The 26,830-nt window shown below is 37.5% G+C and overlaps 1 protein-coding gene across 2 annotated transcripts in view; it reads right to left on the bottom strand.

The window, feature by feature from the left end:
• The window catches only part of NEK7 (NIMA related kinase 7), a 65,326-nt gene that overhangs the window by 18,657 nt on the left and 19,839 nt on the right, over nucleotides 1-26,830 (bottom strand). For both annotated transcript variants that reach the window (XM_069022397.1, XM_069022398.1), the window contains exons 4-7: nucleotides 19,275-19,337; nucleotides 18,598-18,708; nucleotides 4,562-4,670; nucleotides 2,257-2,364 (exon numbers count right to left, since the gene is read on the bottom strand). In XM_069022397.1, coding sequence (XP_068878498.1) covers nucleotides 2,257-2,364; nucleotides 4,562-4,670; nucleotides 18,598-18,708; nucleotides 19,275-19,337 — 391 coding nt within the window. The remainder of the gene's footprint in view (nucleotides 1-2,256; nucleotides 2,365-4,561; nucleotides 4,671-18,597; nucleotides 18,709-19,274; nucleotides 19,338-26,830) is intronic.

Genomic DNA, 26,830 nt, shown 5'->3' with positions numbered 1-26,830 from the left:
TTCATAATTAGCAGTTAGAAGCTGTAGCTAATTAAAATTTTAGTACATTTCTTTATCTCTGAAAGCCTGAATCTAGTTTGCTACTGAAATTTTTATAAAGCCTGTAAACAAGTATAAATTGCTACACATATGTTTGTAATTTACTAGGTTACATGCACCAAAGGTTTATGGAATCATAAAAAGATACAACTTTGAAAGAAATTTCAAGAAAATCAGCATCAGAAACTGCAGAAGAAATTAATTTAAGAAGTGGTCTCTGCTAGTGACATGATAAATCAGAAAGTCACTGTCTCCCCTGCAGCCTAAGTTAACAGCTGACACAAACCTTTTTTCTAGGCTGAATTCTGACATTAGGTCATAATTAAGGGGGAAATGGGAAAAGAGAAGATGGGAAAAAAGAAAATAAAAAGTAACTCCTCTACCAAGACACAGCAACCAACATAAGAAACAAAGCTGCCATCCTCCCCTCCTTCCCTCCCTCTCTGGAGGACTCTTGGATCTGTAAAAGATGAGCTATAAAGGGCTCGGGGGTTTTACACTGTTTTTAACTCTGGCTAAGTCTTCGGCTTTCTTAAATTTCCAGCTCACCCTTTACAACCATTCCCCTGCCATGAGCCAAAATAATCCAGGGTTGAGGCAGCCTGCTCCTCTTTAACTTCCTGACTTGTGCCTCAGAACACAAGTCTACTCTCCCGCCCTCACTGCTGACTTCTGCTTTATTCATGAGCTCCTCATCCTCACATTAGGGTTTACAGCTCCCTCACACCCTCCTTCCATTTGCAGGCAGTAGCAGAATCCACCTACAAGAACCCAAGGCAGCCTCTCCACAGCGCTGCCAGAGACGGCCGCTGGCTGACAAGGGCAGTGTGAACAGCAGCACTTCAGGTGACACACTGCTCCCTGAGACAGCATCAGATGTTCAGTGTCACATCTGACTGATCCTCAGCGTGGAACACAAGCACATTTCCAGCCAGGGCTCTCCACTCCTCCTCACTGTCCTTAATGCAAGACTGCACTCTGTGTCTGGGGTTCCCATTAACACCTCAGCAGTTATCCATGGGTTTGACTTTACCAGTGTGCACCCAACATGCTAAAAACTGGAAGGCACAAAAGAGTGACCAAAGGCTTCTTGGAGGACAGGGAAGTATGGGTAGTGTCAAAAATTGCCTGTTCAAAATACTCTATTTTTGGCCATGAACACATGTATCACTCACACCTCAAATGTGGCACAAACATGACAAACATGCAATCAACGAACAGGCTGGAATTCAGCAACCACCAAACACAGACACTTCAGTAAGGGAAAAGAATTTTTTCTTATCTACAAAAACCCAACTAAACAGTATTATGAACACTAATTCCTACATTTCTCCTTAAAGATGATGTTACTCTATTTACAAGGCTTTTCCCTTCTACAGAGATCCTCCCAGATTCTGTCATTTATCTATTACCTACTTTTAAACTTAAAATATATGCCAAATATTTAATCTTTCTTCTTTAAAAGCTTCTTAATCATCCTAGTCTCCACATGCTACGCAAAAGATGTAAATTACATGAAAATTTTGTTTGAATATAGATAATACATTGGTAGTTTTGTAAGCTAGCAAAAAACAAACTGAGCATTTCAGAAAACTTATAAAAACAAGACTGAAAAAAAAAAGCTATCTGGGTATTGGTTTTGTTGTTTGTTTTGGGGGTTTTGTTTTTAAAGTCTTTATGGCTCACAAAGCCCAATTCTGAACTCCCCTCAACTACCTTAGTTTATATCAAGAAATACCACCTTAAAAAAGGGAAGCTCCTCTGAGAGCCCTTTGAAACCATGTAACCAACAGGTCATTAGTGCTACTCCTGCAGGCACACAGAATTACTAGATTCCTTCCAACACTGACTGAAGTTCAAGTCAATTTTTTAAAAATGCATCCATATTACCACCTTATTTTTTCCTGGCACTTCTAGGAAACACTATTGTCTTAAAGATTTGTTAAGAGGCAGAAATGTGCATTAAGTTATGCAAACAAAGGAGGGAAAATACCCAAAGTATGCTGAAAGTAATGCCTCAGTGTTACAGCTTTTCTGTATTTGTCCATGGTGCTGACCATTTTTTTATTAAGAACACCTTTAGCACTGTTTTTATTACTACTTAAGAAGAGCTTTAGCTGGTCCTAACCCTTTTCTTCCTCCTCCTGAGAGGGCACAGTATTTCCACCATGTGAAAAACTCTACCTGTCCAACACCTGTATCACAGAGAAAGCTCACCTAAAGAATGTGCAGCTGTGGTTTTGGAGCTGAAAAACCGACCAAGTCCAAGGTCTCCAAGCTTTACTACTCCTGTAGCTGTAATGAACACATTTGCTGGCTTTATATCTGAAAGAAGAACAAATTTAAAAATGTAAGAGTCACAGTGATGTTACAAGAAAAGCTACTGTTCTATTAATAACAGACCAAAAGATGATTTTATTTACAGCTAATATTGGTAAGATTTGACAGTGCTATTCAGAAAGAATGGGCCTGCAATGTAGAACTTCACTCAAGCAAAGAAAACCAAGAGCCATAGAAAGTATTTTTTTTTAAAAGAACAAGCAAACAGAAAAACCACACACCCAAAGTCCAGCAGCATATACAGGGGAGTTCACTACTACATTATACAAGGCTACATAGAAGGACTTACATTAGAACTAAAGAACCTCTTTTGCTATGCCTTAAGTAACAGCCCAAGAATGTTTTCAAGAACTGTAAAACATTTTTCATCACTTTTGCTGATCAAATTACCCACAGTGGCACAATGTTACTTATTTGGAATAGATAACTGATTCTCTGTAAGAGCAGGCATAAAAAAAAAAAAGGCAAGTTTACTCAGGAGAATGGTTATGTGAACTCATCAAGAGAATTGGGCTAATCAAGTAGAAACAAAGAAAAATAATGATGCATACCCCAGACAGTTATTTTTCACAACTAATATCCAGTTTAAGTTTTAATCCAAGCCCTTAGAGACAACACCAGAGACTTTTATTCTGATTTCTAACAAGGTACTTACCTTGTTAGTCTTCTAAATAAACTGACCTGTTATTTGTTTGGCAAGGGAGTTTAGCTCTTACTCTGCTGAAGAGCAATGCACCCTGGCTCTAAACTTACAGAAATCAGTTCACTTTGATAAGAGGGGATTACAGTTTGTGTAAGACACAGGCACAGTAAAAGGAATGGTTAATAACTCTTCAAACACCAGCATTTTCAGGTTTCCCGTAAAAAGTTAAAAAACCTTTTAAGCTTTAGAGGAAGACAGAAGCAATTATGTTCTGCTGCTATCTGGCCTAGTTTTCAGGAGTTTGGATAACCCTTTCTGTAATAATCCAACATGGATATAGCTCAACTTAAAAATAGCTTTAATTGTCATTGTTTTTGATGTGTAACCATAGAACCACTAGATTTGGCATAGGCTTGCCAGAAGCTTTGAACTTAGTATTTCAGTTTAAGGAACTTAAATCCTTTTGTTTTGAGCTAAAATATACAGAAATTAACTAATTTAATTATAAAAGCATTAAAGGAAGATACTTGTACCCTATGGAAAGAATCTGTATTTTATGTCCTCTTTGTATCATTTGCACTTGCAGGCATCTGTACAAAGGGGAAAAAAAAGTATCAGAAGGGAAAGCCATTTGCAGGGGCAGAGGTATCAATGCTGATCTGCTGAAGAGTGCAACATTTCTAGCTGCAAATGACAGAACTCAGCAGACACCAAGGGACTGTTTCTATCAGGCAGTGACCAGCACCCCAGCACAAGGAGCCACCAACCTAGGACAGGTAATTTCACCTGAACCCAAAAAGACACAGCCCACACACAACTCACGATCCATAACCAGGGGGATTTCAAAAAGGCAAAAAAAATAGTAGATCTGAGAAGAAGCTATACTGTGATCTGTTTTATTTGACTCAAGAGTTAGGAGTGAAATGAAGACCACATCCAGAGGGGACAGCAGCACCAAGGTTTAAAATGGGCCAAGGAAATTTAGCACCTGACAGGGACAGCTGGCAACTCCAAGGGTTGTTGGGACACAGTATTGACACAGACTGAAATAGTGGAAAGGAGCAGAGAAGTGGAGAAAATGCTCACACCTGCACATAATCCAATAGAGAAGGGACTAGGAGAAGAGCTGTACATCACAAGTAGGCAGAGCAGGAGCAGATGCTCTTAGGACAACCAGGTGCAAGAGGTGTAAAGAATGGATTGACAGATCTGTGCAAGAAGGCAGGTAACAACACTTGGGCAAGACAATGGGCAAATACAGAAGAATAAGAACAGGACAGAAAATAAGAGCCAGAAAAATGAAGTAGCAATGGGAGGGTATCCATCACTTCCAGAACTATCGCTTATCTTGAAAAACTTGCTATCAAACAAATGACTACCACAACAAATGTACAACCTCAAACTTCTCTCACTTTTCTATTACTTACAAAGCCTTACAGAAACACACATTGTGTCAGCTGTCAAAACTGATTCCAACCAGCTTAATTCTCACATAGTCAAAGGTTTAGTAAGGACAAATCATCTTTGATCCTGTATTACCTCTATGCATAACACGACGAGAATGCATATGTTCCAAGGCACTGCAAAGCTGAACAAAGTACTTCCAAACTGTTCTTTCAGGAATCAACCTCTTCTGTTTCTTAAAATGCTTAAAAAAATAAAGACGGACAGTGAAAATTAAAAATTAAAACTTGCATAAAATGACTAAAAAAAAAAAGACAGAAAATCCTTAATTAAGAAAAGAAAACAAAAAACACAAGAGGCTCACAACCTACTGAGAAAGGTTTAACAAAATTTCTTGACACAGAAAGCTTTTCCCTTAAACATTAATATATGTATCATCAATGCATGTGTATAAGTCAGTCCACACACAGGGCCACAAACAACATTAATGAAATAAAACTCCTACCCCAATAAAGGATTTATACACTATTTAGCACTCCTCAGTGTTGGATTAATGTGGTCAGAGTAATCTAGTATAAAGCCACAGAACAAATAAAGGTCAAATACAAAGGTATGTGCCACAGAACTTCTCAAACTAAATACTTCCTTAAACCAACACTGATTTCCACACCCTCATTTTCTAAATAGAAGAAAAAAAAGAATAGCAGTATCACACAGTCACAAACAAAGATCATGTAAGATAAATTGGTCACATCAGTTTTAAAAACTTCCACAATGCATGAAAGGGGACTAAAGGAACTGTGATTTCTGAAAATTCCACAGTGACAGAACTGCTGTTCAACTATTTTTCATCCTGCATAAAAAACCATTCCTGATCACTGGTAACAGTTCACTGGCCTCTTAAAGCTTACACAAAGCAATTACACTCTGCTATACACATCATCTTCAAATACTGTACTCCAGAACTGAGTAACAGTCCTCCAAAGATGCATACTGAAAACCTGGAATTCAGCCAATGTTAAAATATACAAGTTTAATCATGATAAATTTCTCAGTTAAAGGTAAAAAGATCAAAAAATCGTTGTTTTTTTAGCCTCTGTTTCCAAAGAAATCTTATTGTGTCAGGTTTTGACATTAAACACATGAAGAAAATACATAAACAACACTAAGACTAGCAAAATTTTAGATGGAAAGCAAAGTACTTAGATGTATTTTAATAGTGTGTGCACAGAGACTTCACACTCATACACGCCTTAAGAAAGTTCACATAACAAACATTTATTAATCTGCAAAAATAAAAATATTTTCATACTATGTTAAAACATGCCACTGAGAAGTTGACAGCTGCATCTACACATTAGACACACACAGGAGTATGAGAAAGATGCTTTTCAACTACCTATAGCAAAACGCATCAGTCATACAAAGGATCTTAACATTCCACCAAAATGTTTTTAGTTATAGGGATTATTTCAAAATTCATTTTCATTTAAATGAGGCAAAGCATATAAATTACATCTTTAAATAAAATTTTCTTTCAGTCTTGGACTGAATCCAAACAAACCCTGTGTATCTGTTCTCCCCATAGCTGGATTTGCATATCAGAGGATTGTTTGATGTCAACAGGAAGATGGAGACCAGGTTTCTTTTCATTTAAAAACAAATACACAATACATCTAAGTATGTGTACATGAAAGCATAGTTCCTTGATTTAAAATGCATTCTGAAATTATCATAATTATAACTAGGTACTTTATTTAAACATTCTGAATTATTATTTTTTTAACTCGAATGCAAGTACAAGCGGTGATGAAATGCCATTCACAAAGTGTCTGAAACGGGAAGATTTTCCATTACAGATTCCCATTCCCATTTACCTAAAGTACATCAATGTACTTTCAAAGTATTTATGTACAAGTTTTCTTTTAACACTTCATTCACTTGCCATCTCCAGCACTGTAGCTGATGTAAGCTACAAAACTGGCTTCAGTTCTTACAGTGCAAAGATGCAACCTAAGTGTGTCAGACGTAGTCTCATTCTGCTGAAGGCTATATTAATAATTTTGCAGGACAATGATTACCTCCTCCTGAAAGCATCAATAATATTACTTAACCCCAGAGAATTTATCTAAAGAAAATGGAAAAGAGCTGCTAGATTTGCTAACAATGTTTAAAACTAAACAAAGAAACAGGCAGCATTTTCACTTGCATGGGCTTAAAAATAATACAATTATCTTTAAAATAAACTCAATGAACATTATGCTGTTAAGTAATTAATTACACTATCTTCTTCCCTCAAAATGTATGTTCTCAATTTTTTCTTGGGCTGTTGTCCATCAATAGGCAAAATAGTGATGAAAAGCCACCACTATCAAAAAGATGATTTTTGCAAAACTAGCTATTGAAACAAGTTGCACACTTCTAGGAAATAGCCCAGCAGCCACAGTTAATTCTGAGAAAAGTCAATAAGGAAAAGAAACTTCATTTCTGTTTAGAATCTTACCTTCTAACAAGAAAAGTAAGCTGATGGAAAACACAGTCAAACCTATTTTTATGGCAAACAGCATAATTAAATTCATATAGCACACATTAACTGTGTTCAAAGTAGGATCCTTTTCTTTCTCCTCCATTTTAAAACAGTCCACAATGCAAAACACAATTCTAACAATTATGGTGTTTGCTCCCTCCCTTACAGGGAGGCCAGAATGCAGAAGACATGATGCTGCAACAGTAATTTTTAAGCTCTGTTGTAGCACAGCATAGCAGCACCACAGTCAATGCTGAAATTAATTCACTTAGTGCCTGAAGCATCCTAAGGTCCACACCACCAAGTTAAGACAGTTCTCTCCCACTGTACACAGGTTGGCATTACCTGCCCAAATTTGCCCTCAGAGGAATACAGCCTGACATACAGCTCTCTGAAATGCTCTCATCTTCAACACTTCATTATTCTACCTCTTCCACCTGTCTTAGGCTCAAAGGACAGTCCTGATGTCCCTCAGACCACTGACCTTCTAGGTGCAACATTAAGAAAACATGATCCTGTTTGAGGTGAAAGATCAATCTCTAAATAGTTGAAACTGGGCAAAAAGGGAGCTGCTTGTACATGTGCATTAAAAACTTGGGCAGTGCTGCAAGGCAGTGCTTTATCAGGTAAGCAGAGAACACCGGGCGTGCTTCGGCAGCAGGCTGTCTCCCAACAAGAGTTACTTGTCTCAACAGCCATATCCCATGAAATTACTATCTCCATCTGAGAATGGAACCACAAAAAACTACTTTGAAGAGTCTCCACAATGTCAGTACATTGTGGATAAAACTGAAATTCGGTCATTTAATGCAACTGGACATTCTGGTGGTCATCGATTTGCTAATCAAATGCCTTAAAGAGCTTTTAAGTAGGCAGGCTGTATCACCAGTTCATATTTTCATCCCTTTTAAAGAATGACTGAGCAGTTTCAGTGGGAAAACAGAAATCTCCTGGTTCTCTAATGGATTGCTAAAGAAAAAATTAAATATTCTCCAAATATTTCCATCCTAATGAAATTAAACATACCTGCCCTGCACCTAAATAGCAAATGCCAGTTTCTTGACAAACAAAAAGTAGAGGATAGATGGATAAAAAAGTCTGAAGTCAATATAAAGGCATGAAATTATATTATACTGAGTTTCTAAAGATGATGCTTTAAAGGTCAAACTCCAAAAGTAAAAGTGACAGCAGTTAGCAGTTGGTCCTACCTAGGCTTAAAAGGCACAATTCAGACAATATTCTTTAGAGGAAACATGCAGGACTATGTTTGGATTTTATAAGAAAACTAAGGATTTCCTGCAGATGAGTAGAGTGAACACAGATGATTTCCACACAACTGGAAATTCAGATATGACTCCCTTCATCTCAATAACCATGCTTCGAAAAAATTTAGCATCCAGTTCTGATGTTGGTGTAACAGAGGATTTTAAGGTGTGATTTAGTCTGGTCTAGGACTCACTGAACAGGGAAAAAAAACAGGAATAAGTAAGAAAAAAAGACAACACAGTGAGTGTTTAAGAAGCTAGCTGGATTAAAGAAAGCAAGATGTTTATGAACTTCTCTTGCAGAGAGTTGATGAACTAATCTAAACAATTTTGTAGAGTCATTATTTAAAAAAAGAAAAGAACTGTGAAGCTGTCAAGTCCACAAGAACGTATACCTGAATTTTTCACTACACATCCTATAGCCTAGAGCTGTTTTTTGAAAGACAGTATTTGCAAGAAAAGTAAAATGAAAATTATGACTTAATTACTTTAAACAGATTCCTTCCTTTCTTTTGTGATTTGGTAAGAATCTTGATCACATCTTTTTGTTCTCATGACTTCATTTATGTCTTACAAAAATAGAAAGCATGGAAAGTTTTTATATTTCATTGTACAGACTTATTACACAGTGATTCAACAACCAGATACTAGTGGGAAGAAATCTGAACAGCACCAAGAGGAAAGAGATGCAGAAATGATTACGCAGAACTTCTGAGTAACACATAATAAAGCTCTTGACCACTTCTGACTGTGTTTCTTTGGGAGCCTTTTTTAATATGGCCGAGGAGGAAGAACAAAGAGGAAAGAGGAGGTCAGGCAGCTATGGTAGGAAATTATGGAAGCATAAGCAGGAGTTCTCACTCTGTGAATACAAAAGAAACAAACCAGAATAGGCAAGGGCATGCAGGGTCAGAAAGACCAGTGAAGATGGGCCGCAATATCCCAATATTTTGGAGACTCATGTATGTAGAAATGAAGTCTCCACCTAAGTCTTACTTTCTATTTAAAAAGCTATACAATTCCAGTAGCAACACAGCATCCCAGGAATTTTGTCTGGCTCTGTTCCTTGATTAATTCAGCTGCCCATCTCTTCAGACCATGGCAAGTTTTCTGCCATTTTTCTTTGCTTTCTCTGCAGAATAAAAATAGAACTTCCCACCACATCCTGATTCATTCAGTCAGTTTGATATACAGTGTGATCAAATTTGCCTACATTTCAAGGGTAGCAGCTGTCTCTTACTTGTAAAAAGAGAACAAATACCAAAAAAACCCACCCAAACTATTTGTCATCTATCAGCTGAACATACCAAAAGCAGCAAGTATTCAGCCAATAAAGTGACAAAAATAAAAATATTTACCTGGTTACTTTTCCAACTTTTTATTTACAGTTGCTTACATCTCCAGTTACTGAAGATGCCATACATCTTTTTTTCCCCTTTCAGAATTCACAAAAGAGTTTTAAAAAATTAAATCCTCCCGTCTTTGTCATCTTAGTATACAACAAACTTTATTTTACCAAGAGCAACAGAAGACCAAGACAGTACAAAAATTAACACAAAAGAATGGTACTAATGGAAGTACCTACTAGCATCAGAAGGACAAGTCAGTAGAATTAAACTGTGGTCTCTCCTTTAAAAAAAACAACCAACCAACCAAAACCCCAGAAGAATGCTGCATGGACACCACAGAATTGAGATAGAAGCATCTTCTCAAGCAGACTCCTATTTCATACACAATCAAAAAAAAAGGACATTCACTTACAAGAAATAATAGGTCTTGTAAAGAACACAAGTAAAATTTTTCATGCTTTCCATTTTAGTATATATTCTTTCATGCTAATAATCAGACTTAATAAGAATCCTGGTTAAACTCAGATTCCTTAGAAAGCTCTGCACTCCACGTACATGTATTTTTAGCCAACTTTCTTTGCAAGGATTAATTTCGTTTTTCCTTATTGAGCAGCCCACCTACAGTCCCTCTGTTCCACCTAACATTTTTGCTGATGCAAAAGAGCAAGGACATACAGTGTTCAGAAAGAGAGATCACCTACTGAAATCCAATATACTTGCAGAACCGCTAATATAAAATTTCCAATACTACATCATTTTCCTTGTCTCTGCTGTTACTGCTGAGCAGGGCTTCTTAAAACACACAGCCACATGTTTAAATTCAACAGTATTTGTTTACATGCATCTCTCCAATAAAATCCCCTTGGGAAAACTGGTACAGCATGAAGAGGTGAAACTCATGCTTGAATCATTAACTCTACTTCCTAATAAAAAGCAATAGCATGACACAGTAAATACAGAAGCTATCATCTTAACTTTTTAAAAAAATCTTTTCTCTACAAACAAGGCAGACAGATTTGAAATCTCTTTATTCTCAGCAAGTTATCCACATAGTGCAAACACTGACAGTGCAAATTTTTCAAATACAACTGTAGAAAAATTAAAATTAATCCCCAAGTATTGTTTGCAGGGCATTTCAAACAAGAAAAGTACCCAGAACCACTATTTAATAAAATCTTCCAACTCCCCCTGCTCTTTAAAGGTTCACAGATAATTTTAGAACTAGTGGGCAAAGGAGGAGATGAAATCTTCAAAGGCTATTGGAACAGCCTGTGTAAGTTAAATGAAGTTTACTGTCAAGTTAACTTTTCATAGCTGACTGACACCATTATTTTCCCTCTGTGTACGGCCAGTACTTCCACAAATAGCTTCAGGTGTGATGTCTGTGAAGGCAACTGGCCACAAGACAAAACACTGTTGATTGTCTAATTATTTTAGCAGAAAATCTGCCCGCTTATTCTTATTGTTCCAGTGGCAGACACACACAATGGCTGACTCACAGCAAAACTAACAAGGCTGCCTGGCAATTACCCAGCCCAATTATCCCACTGAATATAAACTGGGGACCAGCCAGCTCTCATTCTGCCAGCACATGTATGTAACATGCACAGAAACTGCTGCTGCTGCTCTCGTGGTTACCTGTGGCCGACAGCAGAGGTGACAGTGGAGCACCTGTCAGACACCCCAGTAACACACATGGATGGAGGAAAAGCTCACCAGAAGCAGTTCTCCCACCCTGCCAGGGCTCTGTGCCTTGGCTTTTTCTTTTAAGACTTCACAGCTCCATCCACAGAGCAGCTGCTTCCTCTCAGAACACCCTGCCCTGCTTTTCTACCTGCTACACAGCTAACACAGATACACAAAGTTGAATAAGGATGCACTATTTTTTTAATTACAGGAGGTAAAAAAATAAGAAAAAATAAAAGAAAAAATTTTAGAAGTTTTTTAGTAGCTTTAAAAAAGGTTAGTGGCAAAAATTAGCCTGACTGGTTCAAAGCTCCAGGTTCCTCCTTTAGGAAAAGGCACTCAAAAATAGTTTAGCTTTGATCTGTAATTAGCACACCCTGTATTACACTATCCTATTATATTAAAGGCTTCTTCAAGCTACACTCTATCTTTTGAAGCTTTTTTCAAAAATGAGTATGGGAAAAAGCTAAGGTAAAGGTGATACAGAAAGCAAAAAAAAACCACTGAGCAAAAAAATATTTTGAAGCTTTTAACATGTATCAATGATGCAGCTTCAGCAAAGTGCCAAACCATTCTATATAATAAAATATAACCATATGCTCAATAAAAATACTTTGTGTGAGGAGGTTTGGCATGGGGGTGGTGGTAATGGGGTTTTTTGTTCTTTAAATTAAATCTAGCAGTCATGGAAGGAAGAAAAAGCACAAGAGACACAGATACTGCTGAAAGCCAAAAGAACCAAATAACGTGCTTTAAAATCTGCAATTATAGATCAAGATAAATTAGTATCATGAAAAGAAAAAAATTACACAAACATGCATAAAAGACTACTTTAAAAATACTTTTTCCAAAACCATTATGTCAACTATTTGGACATAAATATATGTATAAGAAAAATCTCAGAATTAGAGGCACCGTGATTTCTCCCCCTTGAGAGCATGTGCACGCAGTTTTCAGTTCTGTTTTCTTTATGTTGGAAGACCCTTTACTCATTCATTCATGACATTCAGCTAATGAGCAGTTTGAAAATGTCTCTAGGCTTTGTTTATTGTGTGCTATTCATAACCCATTACTAAATATAAGTTTCAGGGAGGGGTACAGCTTCCTAGTGTGCATTGTTGGAATATCAAATTAATAAAATATCTCCACAAATGGCCTTAGAAATGATGAGGTAGTAATATTTCTACTTTACAGATTAGAATGTGGGCCAAGAATAGAGATCAAAAGTGTTAATTAATTCTGGCACCAATTTAAGCACCTCCTTCTCAACATACATAGCTTTATGAAACAGTCAATCTTCAAAGCGGAGTTTCCACTCAGAATGAGGCTGTGAACACTCAATACTTCTACAAATCAAGACCCAGAGTTTTGCCTTGAATGTCAGAAATACAGAATAAGCAATGAGAATTCCCCCCAAAAAGCGGTGGTTGAAGTGGTTTATGCAGTATCCCTTAGGAAAAGAACCAGTAAGGATGGTCTTTGGAAAAACCTTGAATTGTACTAACCACAAAACCTTTGTCTTCCAAATTCCCTGCCTTGAAAGCGACCATTGCAGCAAAGAAGGCAGCACAGATGCAACCATTTCTACACAGAGTAGCTACACCCTTAACACTGAGTCACATCCCATCCTGTTCCCAGCCAGTCTGACTTAGCCCATCCAGGCTCTCTTCCCTGCTGGCAGCCAGTTTGTCTGTCTCAAGGATCCTTGCCCAGTCTGTCCTGTTCTCTAACAACATACCAGCTCTTCTCCAACCTTCCTGTCCCCATGTCCAGTACTGGAAATCCCGTTTCACAGTTTCCCAACACACTGCTCTTATTTTCTTACACTCCTCAGTCTCTACTCCCAGTGGCATAAATCTCCTGTCTGCCTTCTCTCAAACACTGCCAACCAGCCAGTACAGGTGTACTTGTCTTCCTTCTTCCCAGTCAGACCCTCCCCCTCCTGGCTTAAGGATCACTCAGCTACTTGTCCCAGCCTACTCCTCAGTCTGCCTTGTTTTCTGTCTTCCCCATATTCATCTCAGATTATTCAATTTCCCAGGTTGTTAGAAAGAATAAACATCCTCGAGACACATGAAAGCTTCAGCCCATCCAAAGCATCTGGAAAAAGCTATTTCTGGCCATGCCATTTCAGTCACCCGTCCTGCTCCAGGCTGAAGACCTGACAGTCACTCAGGTCATGTCAGCACCGACAGATGCAGGGGGTTCACACAGCTCTACATGTACAGAAATTCTCAACTTTTTGAACTATGCTCCAGCAATTTCTGTTAAGCCCATATATTAGAAGAATTGAAATTTAGGTGAATTCTCACAGCCATCAGTGTAAGAAAAATCCCTTGAGTTTTACATCTGTTTCAAGGCACGAGGGGCATAGAATATTTCAGATTACATGGTTGCAAGATAATATAATGAAATGTTGGCATGCAACATTTTAGTAGGAAATTGCTATATTTTGACAAACTGAAAACATTCTCACACAACTAAATAATTGGCAATCCTAGCAGCCAACAGTTAGTCCTGCTGGACATGTGTGTGCATGGCAGAAAACAGCTTCTGCAACACTGCCATTCAAAACACACAGGAAGCATCATTTTTCCCACCAACTTTCCGAACAGGAACACCAACTATCTCCTACAACTGCTAAAGGTTTAGATCAATGTTTTGGATAATAAAGAGATGAATAACCAAACAATAACCCTCAATTAATAGCTGAGAGTTTCCCAAAATCCTGGGAAGGGCATGCAAAATTTAATACCTGACCTGCTAAATTCTGACACTGTACCTCTTCCCTACACAAACGCTTCCCTAACTTCATACTCCCAAAAATCTTGCAAATATCACAGCAAAAGAGAATTACTGCTATTGCAATTAAACAGTTGAACTATAGCTACCATGTACTATCAACACTTACCAGGAAATCCTACTTTCTGCAAAAGCATCTCTACATCTATAGCACATTCCCAGGACACCAATCTACCAGAAAATACTTCGGGGAAAAAAAAAAAAAGTGACAGTTTTCCATTCCCAGCAACACAACCAGCTTCCCTGCAGTAAGAAAGGGTAATACTGGGCTCTGAGGCACCCAGCATCCAGGGCAGCTGGTGTGCAGAGAGAAAAAGGAATGAGCTTCTGCAGCAGTACATGCTCCCTCAAGATACTGCCATGCCACAAGACCAGAGGGGCACTGCTAAGCTCCCAAAAGCAACTCGTGCACAAGTTTCTGACCTGCACCTGTTCACAGCCCAGCTCAGAATGAGGTGCCCGACCCTCCATTCAGCACTGAACACCTCAGGTAAGGCAGACTGTAACAGCTGTCCCTTCCAAAGGACTGCCATTACCACACATCCATAGATGCCCAAAGGCTGTCACCTCTCACCATGACACACTCAGGCTGCAGTGGAGTCGTGGTTCCTTCACGCAGGCAGCAGCAGCACCCGGAGCTGGCAAAGCTGCCAGGGAATGAAGCTGAAATTGCTTCCAAGCTCACAAAAGGGGTGCTCCCCCTTAGCACAGGTAAGCTAGCCAACGTCATAGTGCTGCAAAGAAGTCTCAAAAAACTCCAGAGCTAATATACTTTGGCATGGGAAGGAGGGGCTGCATTCCAGACCATGTGGAGAGGAGAAATTGCCTGATGCAGTTTCATACAGTGAAGCCCAAAATATCCACAACTAGCGAAACATTGAAATTAGAATCAATGAGATTTCAAACAAGTCTGAACAGAGCTCCAGCTCCTGCAAGGAGCAATTTAGATATGCATCAGTTGCTTGGAAAGAAGTGACTATTCCTGCATTTGGACTACCCTATAAAAAACAAGTTCAAGGACAAAGAATTCACCGTTCTTAACTATAGAAGCTTGAGATATCAAATAGGAACTTCATACTGATGAAATGTTTTAAAATATTTGTTATATTACCTAGCTAATTATAGTATATTTACCTTTAAATAAAGTTGAAAAAATACACACAGAAAGTGGTGTCTGAGGAGTGGGTGAAGTGCCTAGGTGACATTTTGTAGAATTCAAGTTATTTCCCATCTACCTTGAGAAAGGTGCACACATTTTCAACTTTTTAGATGAAAGCTTTCCTGCTTGTTTCCAAAACATGATTAACTTCCTTAAGATCTGTATGACATATTCAGTTTAAAGTTTGCATTTTTTTGGTGCACTAAGATTATTTGCCAGAAGAACCTAAAAACTAAAAATAACTGCAGAAATGAAACAGACTTGAAAGTTTACTGCTGAGTTAAGAAAAGTCCCAAGACTTTAGTGCCTTGATAACATCCCTTCTTGCAAGCCTAGTAATTTTATATTTAACCTTAAATAATATGCTAATTATGCTGCAAGATAATTCAAATTCTCTTGTTCCAACATCTTCAGGACAGAATTTACTATCTTTTTTTACTGAATTATTATAATGTATTTTTTAATTCAATTAGTAGATTCTTCTTTATTTGTGGCAATTTCTTTATCCAATATATCAACTGCTGCTTGAAAAAAGAAAACAAACTGAAAAACCCACTGAAAATTTTCACTTTGTCACTGTTTGTGGCAGAGGAGAACCATGACTAACAAGAAAAGGGACCAAGCCCCAAACTTGCTTTACAACGTATTATTGTATTGCAGGAGGAGGTGCTATTATGAGGTAACACCAGTTCTCATGAACTACCCTGAACCTTGGCAGCCACGTACTATCACATGTTCTGCAGCAGAGACCACAGACAAACAACAGACCATGAGCTACTGGGACTTAGCACAATAGCTAAGAATGATTTACTTGTAGTATCTTTGAGGTAATAGTATCCAGCAACCTAATTCACTGACACAAAAAAATGCGGAATTTTTCCTTCTTTCACCGTGCCCACACAGGGGTTACCCAGTGCTGAGGTACATACTGCAGTGCAAAACCAACTGAGAGTCAAACACAAATCTCTCCCCTTCACCAATGTTCCCCTCTCAGTTTTACTGCTACGTCAATATGCCACGTTCAAGAATTCTAACAGGCCATTGAAAGCTGTACTGTAAGAAATCCTCAATTTTCAATTCTCCTGCTTTTGAGAATGGAGGCTATATTGAAACATCTCCCTGTGACAAGAGATAATTAAAAAAATAATTAAGGTAAAGTGGATTAAATCTGTGTATGTACATACATAAACAGAGCGGCAGAGAGAACACACGAGATACCTCTGATTTCATTATGTGATATGTAAATGCCAATGCACTGCTGCTTCTTTTTGGACATACAGCAGATTCTATGAATTCTGTTAGAATACATATGAATGCACCAAGTGATTTTCCTCAGTTGTCTACTCAATAGGGACAAAGAGAGTATTATTCACAGGTAACAAGAGGGACGATATAAAAGCTGGGCAGCAAGGATATGGTTCATTAAGGGAAGAACTAAAGAATTCATTAAGGTGCACTGTGAGGCACAGCAGCCTTGTAAGTATTCTCTGATGTGCCAATAATGTCATAACAAATACCCAAGTAAACTAGTTAAGTAGTTTTCCCCTCACATTAATATTGGTTTTAGTGTCATTCAAGCTGTGGTCATTTACAATTTCAAAAACATCCTTGATCCCCTCTACAAATCACACAAGCCTGGTACCCAAACACTGTTCTGGGGGCATCTCAACATTCTCCAACGACTTAGAACAACATTCTATCAAGAACACTGGAAACCCAAGCAGTTTATTTGTCTTGATAAGACAACACAGTTATTTACCTTAATAATGTGACAGGCAGCCCCATTTCTAGGAAGATTCTATACTATTACATATAATTTATTTTTCAGGCAATTTTCAAAATACATTTTTAAGAATGGTGAGCCCCACATTTAAACTCATATTGTCAAAGTAATCTACCAAATCATTTCCTCCACCAGCAGCATGAAGACACAGTGCATTGTGACACCTCATACATATTTAATAATAGCCTGATAGGCTGTCATTAACATCAAACAGCAATCTAAGTTTGCTACATTAAACATGATCCCTGTGTTAAGAGGACAATCACAAAGTGCCTCCAAGATCGAGCCTGTAAGAAATACCCACCGACTTGAACAAGGTGTAATGAGGCCAACTGCACTGAAAAAGCCACACATTGGATTTAAAATTAAATAATGAAAAAAAAGCAGGGGAAAAAAGAAAAAGCTTCGGTGGGTCATAAGACCAGGCATGCCATAAGGCAATCTGTCACAGAGTACTCATATTAGTAACTGTTGTGTCAAAACTGAACATTCAAAAGAAAAGACAAACCTTCCTTTATGTTTTATGAAATGTAAGCCCACAGAATTAATAATTCATGAGATGAAGAAAAATATCACATTTGGCTATAAATATTAACAGACGCTGTCAACCTGCTTAGAACTAAATTTTGACTGTCCTACCTTACAATTACCAATTTAGAAAGGAATATTCTTCAAAAGCTCAAAAAAAAAAAATCAGCACGAAAGTCATTAATGAAGAAATTAACATTCTCTATTCATGTAGGTCCCAAGCAAAACAGCCTGACTGTGTTCTGTGCTCGGCTGCTGCTGAGTGAACACTAATTGACTGGCATTGTTTGTGCCCACAGTGGTGTTGTGCTGTGTTGACAGCAATAACATTGGTGTGCACACAAGAAAAAATGCTAAAAGGACATACTAGACCCAAGACTCAGTGGAAAAAAGGAAGGGAAAGAGGGGAAGTAGTTGTCAAATGACAAAGAAACATTTTAAAAAAGGCACTTCAAACTTAATAGAAGTTTTAGAATACAGAATTTTATACAATGGGTCTTGGATATATTTTTCTGATTAGCTAAATAACCATTTAAAAACTATAAAAAGAAAAGCAATGTAATGCACAAGCATGTATCAGTAAACTCAATTCATGTGATTTCAAAGAAATATGAAATACATTTTTAGCAGTTCAAGTTCTAGAAGACACTTCTGCTGTATGACACCTGTTCTCTGTTTTCACTGCTATTATCGAGAATAGAATATTGGAACACAAAACACAACCATGCCAAAAAATCCAGAATGCCATTAAAATGGATTGTTCTAAATGGTAGTGACAGAGCTTTTCTTTACAGGCTTTTTTTCTTCTCCCCAGTGCTAATATAACTTCAGTCTATTTATGGCCCCATCTGCATTCACATTCTGGGCAACAGTGTTAAAAATACTAAGCATCAATATTGGGCATACATTAAAAAAAAAAAAAAAAAAATCAGCCTTAACACCTTACTTTTCTCTACAGTTCCTGACATTTTCACTGCATTTCACCCAGTCATGATCACACAGAATGAAAAGCTAAAGTTGAACATTACAAGCTCTTATTAAAAAAAAAAAAGTTAATAAAGTTAATCCCTACCTTTATCATTCTAGAGAGATCTCCAGCATCTGCTAATTCCAACACTATGTTCAGTTCATTGTCTTCAATGAATGAGGCATAATATTTGATTACATTTGGATGATTCAGTTGCTAAGAAAGCAAAATAGTAATTCACATTTTAGTGAAGAGCACACCACATGTTTTAAGTTCAACACAGGAAACATTCTTATTTAGGCAAACAGAACAATCCCTGAAATTGATTTCACTATGATACAAATTACAAAAAGTAAATGCTGATGAGAAGCATGTACAAATACTTTGCAAGAACAGGATGGCATTTTAGGATCTACATGGTGACTGACATTGCAATTTTAGAGGAATTTTGCTTCAATGTATATATCCAACTTATCTGAAACAGCAAAGTCAATTTTTGAAGTAAATAGCAGTATCAATTTTTGAAGTCAGGATTTTATTGTACAAAGGACACAGTCATTCACAATATTGCAATTTTGGCAGAAACTTCTACTTGAAATGTTACTCATTATTCTATTGGATTTACTTCTCAATATTAATTTTTGAAGAAATAAAGATCAGAAAATTCTTCAAAGCGAGGCTTTTAAAAACTAAACAAAAAGCCAGGGGACACCTCAACTATGTCTATGAAAAACATAACACTTTTTGATGATAGTTGCACATTTTCTAAACAAATCTTTTACCTTAAGAAGATCTATTTCTTTGATGCAGTCAGCACGGGCTTTGGCATCCATTAAATCAAATATCTATGCACAAGAGATAAAACATTTTTATTAAGTGATAAAAATATAGTAAATTGAGTGATCATTATCCTTATTTCATAGCATCCATAAAGCAACTTGAATTATGCATTTCATGGCAAGATGTAATATTACAGTTAGGAATATTTCTAATGCTCTGATGCACTGATTTAGTGCTGTGGCCATTCTTTTAGTCCCCTCACAGGAAACAAGTCCATTGTAAGTACAAGCTTTCCAATGACTTTAATTGCCACCTCTGCATATCTGTTCCAAGACACAGCAATAATTTAGCACACCTTATACATACTTCAAATCTCAGGCTCCTATCCCATTCTGCCACTCCATTTTCACAAACTGATTCTTTAGTACTGAGCATACCTTTTTTTCCCCCTTAGTCTTGCTAGAGTCTTTCATTTCAATTCTAAGTAATGCATGCTATTTTACTCTCGGGATCAAAACTTCATTGTCACCTCCAACTCCTTCACTGCCATTTCCTTCCCTTCTGCCAGCAAAGAAGGGACTTGGGTTATGCTATTTGTTTGTTTATTAGAGCACTTTTTTCTAAGTCCTCATCTGTCACCTTGATTTTTACAGCCTTTTACAGTTACGACATCTCTGCTCTTCATTTTTTCCCACCTCACATCTACTCCAAATTACTTGGCAATGTATCTCATTTTCACCTTCTCCAGTTAGCCACTCTACTCTCCACTAATTTCAGTTTTTGTTTGAAGTACTTTTTCCTCCCATTAGAGTCCTTGTCCAAATTCTACACATCTATATTTAATGTAATGTCTATTTTCACTCCCTTTTTTACCACCTTTGGGTTTTCACTTCACTTTCTCAAACGTGCACCTCCATACATGACTATTTCCCTTAAAAATGACCAAAATGCTACTTCCTCTAAGAATCCTTCCTCTCTCATTTCTGATTACTTTCTGAATTTAACAAACATGTTTAACAAAACAAAACTAAAAAAAAAAATCACCGAATTCTTTGTGGTCTGCATATTGTATTTGAACTATCCAGAAGAATAAGAGACACTCAGCTTTATTCATTGCCACAACATTTATGAAATTACCTTTTCCAGTTAGAACTTCTCATGCACATCACCTTTCTAGATAAAGTCACCAAGAAAAGATGTATTATGTCCTGTGAAGATCACAGGTATCTGGTTCCAAACAAAAGCTCAACAGCTGACAACTTCTATTTAATATCCTTCCACAGACCCCAGAAACAAAAACATGGATTAACAGCAGTTTCAATACTGAAAGTTGGCAAAGAGGTCATCTCAAACTGACTGCCAAACGGTTCAAATGAATCACACCTTCTTTCCCTCTCCCCCAGGAAGTTCAAACAAATCAGGGAGTCTGCATATGATCTGCTAAACCTCACCTTCATTTTCTACACCACTCTGCACAGTACGTTTGCCATTCCTTTAATCAACTGAAAGGAGACATCTAGAAACTTCATGCATGGAGCACAGGCCTCACAGAGCACACACATGCTCTTCACTAACCACTATTTCTCTTCACACATCCAATCTTCTGTCTTCAGATCTGCCATAAAAAAGAAGAGCCTGCAATGGATACTAGACTTACTTTTTGGAAAAAAAAAACCAAAACCAAACAACTAAAAAAGGACAACTCTTGAGCCAAGAGCTGAAATGCCAGACTTGCGACTTGCAAATAGTAAGAAAAAGGGTAAAAGAGAAGAAAGAAGAAAATAACAAAACAACAAAACTACTGAACAAGAAAGAAAGGGAATAAGCCACCACAGACTACTTGTATATTAATGCTAGGATGATGGGAAATAAACAGACTGAGTTAAAAGCAGTTACTCAAGCAGGAGACTGTGGAAGACTTAACAGAAACACAGCAGGTCAAGTCACAAGAAAGGAATGCTAACATTAAGAAATAAAGCAATTTCAGATGTAGTAAAAGAAAAGAGTACTATATGTGAAATTACAGGTACAATTATTAAAAGATAAGTAACACTGATAAAAAACAGAAAAGAGCTTAAGAGTTAAAGTTGGAAACTTAGCGAAGGAGATGAAATAGCCTGGATCTGTTATAGATCTACACTTTGAATGAAAAAGCATGGCTCTTTAATAATTCTGACAACAGATTAAAGCCCTAGTGTTTGGTACAGTCATGAGGGAGTCTGACGATTTTCCTAGGAAACATTTTAGAAAATCCTAAATATTACAGGTAGCACATTACCTGAGGAAATACTGAGAAGGCATGAAATCAAATATTTTTCCTCATAATATAAGAGACCAGGAAATGGAAAAATTTATACACCCTCCCCCAAAAACAATCAATGAAAGTGTATCAGGAAGCAAGGAAAAAAAGAGAACAGGTACAGGGGAGCACCTTGAGGCTTCACATTTTTGCCAAGCTCCAGACAACAATGAGCTAAGAGCATTCCTTATAAATGATACAGAGATTCAACCCCAAACACACCGGAAAACCTAATCAAAACTGGGGATAGAATTTCAGACTGAAAACTGTACACAAACTATCTCCTTGTAAGATTTGGGAAAAGTACCAAAAGCACAGTTTCAAGATCCAAATCAAAAGAGCTTCATTTTGTGACAAAACAAGGCAGTTTGCACCTGTTAATGGCTGTTCCAATATGCCAAGAGGTATAATTTACCTGTTCCAGGAACAATTCCCTACACACCTAAACTAACAGGTTTTGCAAGAAAAATTTTTTTTACAAACTACACCTCCACTAGGGACATTAATCAGGACCTCTCATAGAGGAATAACAAAACAACAAAAATAAAACCCTAGACTCAAGACAGTGACAAATCTAGAATCAAGGCATGGGAAAGACAAAATTTTGTTTGTTTAGTCTGGATAGTATTCCCAGTACTTCTAGTATGTTACTAACCAGCATGAAATAGCCTAGACCAAGCAGCTGCTCTCCCCAAAGGACAGACTTAGGTTTTACAAACAAGACTCCCTCTACTTTTGCGTCTCTTCATAAGCAGCTTGGCAAATTGTCACAGCTTCAGCTAAACTGAGTATTTCAAAAATTACCTAAATTAAATATAGCAAGGCAGTAAAAATAAGTCTTATTTGATCCTTACAACACTAAGCACAGACAATCTGAGGATTTACTGTTTAGCATTCTTGTGGTTCTCAGATTTTAATCCAGATCTAACTTCAAAAGACTATCAATAGCATTTCCCAGAAATCCAGAATTTCAGCTTCACAGACATTAACTTCCTCCAACAAAAAGACTTGTAAAAAAAAAAAAAAAAAAAAAAACAACCAAAAAGAGGGCAAAAATATCCTTCAATCCATGGTGTCTGGAGAACCTCTGAATCACATCAGATGCAAAAAGCTTTCAGAGATTTTCTCTCTGAATAGGTGATCTTTATTTTGTCAAACTGCTGCAGTTCAGACCAGAGGATCCCAGCGTAACAAGCCATGTCAGCTCACACAAGGAGGTTGCTGTAAACACAAGGAAAAAACCTCTGTGCTTCCTCACCAGCAGATGACTCAACACTGAAGAACGTCTTACCCTGAAAAATGGAAGTTGCAATGAAAGACTTTAAGAACATCCTTTTGAGTGCACGTCAGAACTCACATGGCATCTGGCAGCACTCTGAAGGTTTGTTTAGCAGGGGAGGCTGCTCTTTGCCCGAGGTTTGCTTCAGACTGGCCATCAGCGTAACGGTGTGGAGGGATGTCAGTGCTTCCATCATGACAGGAACAGTTTACAGCTTTGCAGGCAGACTAATTCCACCTTCAGCTCCTGTGACTCAGCAAACCCAGCTGAAAGGTCAGCCTATGCTCCAGCACAAGTGTTGCACACAGATCACTCTCCCACACACATGACTTTTAGCCCTGCACAGACAGTACCATCATTGCCATCAGCAGGCCACAGGTCTCATCCCACTCAAGACACACACTGCCTAAGGACTCCCAACCTTTTGTCCAGCCTTCCCTGGGACTGCATTCATTTTCTAAGCTTGGTTTTAGCTGTAGCAGCACATGCCCCGCAGCTGAGTGACTTAACTGTACCAAAGTCATTGCGGTCAAATGAGTTGTGTATAACCCGGTTTTAGATTCAGCTCAGCTCTGTGCAACTGCAGGGCCTGAAGGAAATTACGGCAGATAAAACAAAAGTCTAAAAAACTTCCGATTTTTGGATAGGCTTGAACAATAAGCTTTTGGATCAACACAAAGCATTAGCAACTGACTGCTTGAAATCACTCTGCAAAGTCTCACATAGACACTACCAGCATCCTCCTCCCAGCAGAGCTCAGGTCACTGATGAAGCTCCACATATTGATTATTGGAAACTAGCAATAATTAGACAACAAGTGGTATCATCACTGTAATTGGCTAACAATAAAAACTGCTGTATTTAGATTAGACTGCTAGGGTACTCATCAGACTAACAATAATTCAAATTCTAGACTCCACTTACAAGGTCAGGATCACAGGGTAATTCAGTTTGGAAGCATGCTTCTCTAGTCAGCACCAACTCCACTCAGCACAAATTGCACAGTGTAATATATTCCTATTATAACTTTTAATTCTTTTCCCCCAATTTCTATTTTCAAGGACTATAATAAGATCAACATTTCTAAACATGAATTATGATTGTATAAAAAAACCTAATAAGCACCAAACAAATATTTTTATGATGTGACAGTTTTCATAAAGAGTGCAATCAAAAAATCTAATTGTGGTAAGCATTTTACCTTAGTTAGCAATTACTGTGAAACTCTTTAAAACAATTAGGCAAATACAGCTGAAGAGACTTAAAGGAGCCTTTTAGAAGCCCTTAGCAGATTTTTTTCCACTTAGCAAGCACACTGAGCGAAATAAATCTTTTTAGCTCTCAGTTTTTCATCTCACCCTACAATCAACTGTGTACAAAGGGAGAGCAGAAGGACAAACATACATTGATAGTTATCACATTTCTGTGTGCTATGCAATTGAGGGATCTCCAGTAACTTTGCATTCAGTTCTTTCTCTAGTACCTTCATGTGAGCATAGATCATAGTTTTTTTTTCTTTCAGCATTCCAGAAATGTCAGCTGTAAGTACTGTCAAGAGATACTGGTATTTTTAGAATACTTTTTAAGCTGTTGTAAGCTACAGAGCAGGAACTGTTCCTATGCAGATGTGTAAACTAAACAAAGGAGTTGCAATACATTAATTCAACTTCCTGAGTGAAGTTCTTATATACAAACTCCCAGAAAGCTACAGGCATAGCAAAAAGATTTAGAAACATGGAACCACCTGATGGAAAACATCACGCCCAGCTTCTATGTCCCGACCATATCTGATCAAGTACCAGCTAGCAACCGAGTCCACCACCTGAAAGAAAGTGCCAAGCTGGGAATCTGACTCAACTTGCTCTAGACCATCACTTTTCCAGGTTTTCCTTTTCATCAGTATTGAAAAGGATAAAGGTCTTTCTAACCTATTACTGAAGTAACAATTAAACCTATGTCTGTTCTGTTTGAAATTCTGTATACAATAAAAATATCAAAAAGCATTTCCAAACCAAAACAAAAGCATGAGTGCTGCAATATAAACCTTCAGAGAAGTAAGCAAAATAAAGACCCAAATGCACATAAATATTAAGAGATAACAATACTGAACAGCAACAAGCATTAGAGTATTTTGCCACCACAGCACTGCTGTGCTGAGACAATACTGCTTCATAAAGTGTGAAATTACAAGTGCTTTTCTAAGATTAATTAACTGTAATTCAGGCCTGAAGTAGCAATCCACTGACAATGCACAATGAATAATGAATGTATGTCCCAGATAAAAGGATTCATTGTCTGAATCTCTAACATGGGGCCTCCAATTTTGGAATGAAAAGAAAAGAAAGGTGGAACAACGTAAGACAGAAATGAAATGAATCTGAAATTTTGTTGAAATATGCAGCTTTACCTAGTATTTTAAATTTTAAGCAGCTAAGGTTTCCTTAAAAAATAGTTCATAAAGTGAACTCATACAACCTTACAGTCACTGACTTAGATATTTACCACTCTTTTGCCATTTAGGGATGATTTGTGAGCATTTTTCCAGTACCTAGTAATTGCTTGCTTTGCCCTTGGAAGGGACTCCTGGCGTGGTGTTTGCTCAGAACACTGCACTGCTCAGGTGTCCTCTTGCAGGGGTTACCCGGAGCTGCAGCAGCAGAGAGGCACTGCTGCTTCCTCAGGCATCATCTGCAGGATAGTTTGGACCTGAGACTTTGCATGTGTTAAGAAACTCACCTAGAAGCTTTTCTATTTATACTGCTACAGTCCCAGCTTACTTGTGGCTGACCTTTTTTGATGTTTCTTTAGCTCAAAATACAGTTTAGACATTTATGAAAGATAAGTAGTGAAGATATGATTTTATTTCTGGTTTTACTTAGGTAATATTTTAACAGCATCTCAGAAACATAGTTCCATGCTGGAAAAAGAAAATCTAATTATTACTTTCCTAATTACACAAGGCAAATCAAACATGGGAAGATGAAGCACAAAAGGTACAAGAAGAAAAGACCCAACATACCATTTTGCAAATTCTGCTGGTTAAATTACTATTATAAAACCTGCAAGTTAAACAGTTCTCACTGTGCTACATACCCTAATGAAAACCAAATCAAGAATACTACTTCTTCCTGTCATCCGGACTCAGCAGCAACTACAAATTCAGGAAGAGTGGTTTCTGTCACCATCTGCTTGTCCTTTCTCCCACAACATCTTACTGCCACTTGCTTCTGCTCACATTTTATTCCACAAACATACCTTTTGTACACATTAATGTAACATTTATCAATACTGTACGTATTTCAGTCAAATGAAATTTTATTAGTGAAAAATAAACATTCTTGTTGGAAAGCTTTGTAAGAACTCAAAACTGGCAATCCTTTTGAAACAAATAATGGCCTGAGATCCTGCAACTCCAAGAGAGGATAACTGGATTCTAAGCCTTGACAGTAGAGACACACATGGGGTACCATTACCAAATACACATAAAGGAAGCAGGCACACACCTAACCCAGCCAGAAAAATGAAATGGGGAGGGGATAGAACAGATACCACTTGCAAGACTGGAGACAAAGGCAAGTAGTAGAGAAGATGTGAGATGAGAACGGGCAGATAATGGAAAAGTAGAAGTTCAGATCTCAGTTATGTTATTTAAAACAATGTAGAGCACTTAGAGACACTGTCTTAATGTAGAGAGTGAAATCCATAACTGAAAGACAGTTTTCATAACTGAAAGACACATTTCTCTTTCATAACTGAAAGACACATTTCTCCTGTTTTGTCCATGCTGAGCTTCCATTAAAAAGGCATCAGAAAAAAAAGGAGTATTTTAATCTGAATAAAATCAAACATGACTGAAATCAAAAGAAGCACCATCATAGAACAGACTCATTTTTCAGCTCATCGGAAAAGCAATTACTTCTCAACAAAAGACATCTATGAAAACAAATTTTATAGTGAAATTAAGTATTGTGACTATATTT

This window comes from Aphelocoma coerulescens, chromosome 8 (genome assembly GCF_041296385.1).
Source record: "Aphelocoma coerulescens isolate FSJ_1873_10779 chromosome 8, UR_Acoe_1.0, whole genome shotgun sequence".
In the NCBI taxonomy this organism is placed as follows: Eukaryota; Metazoa; Chordata; class Aves; order Passeriformes; family Corvidae; genus Aphelocoma; species Aphelocoma coerulescens.
The sequence above is the reverse complement of the archived record's forward strand: the minus strand, read 5'-3'. Positions and strand labels throughout refer to the sequence as shown.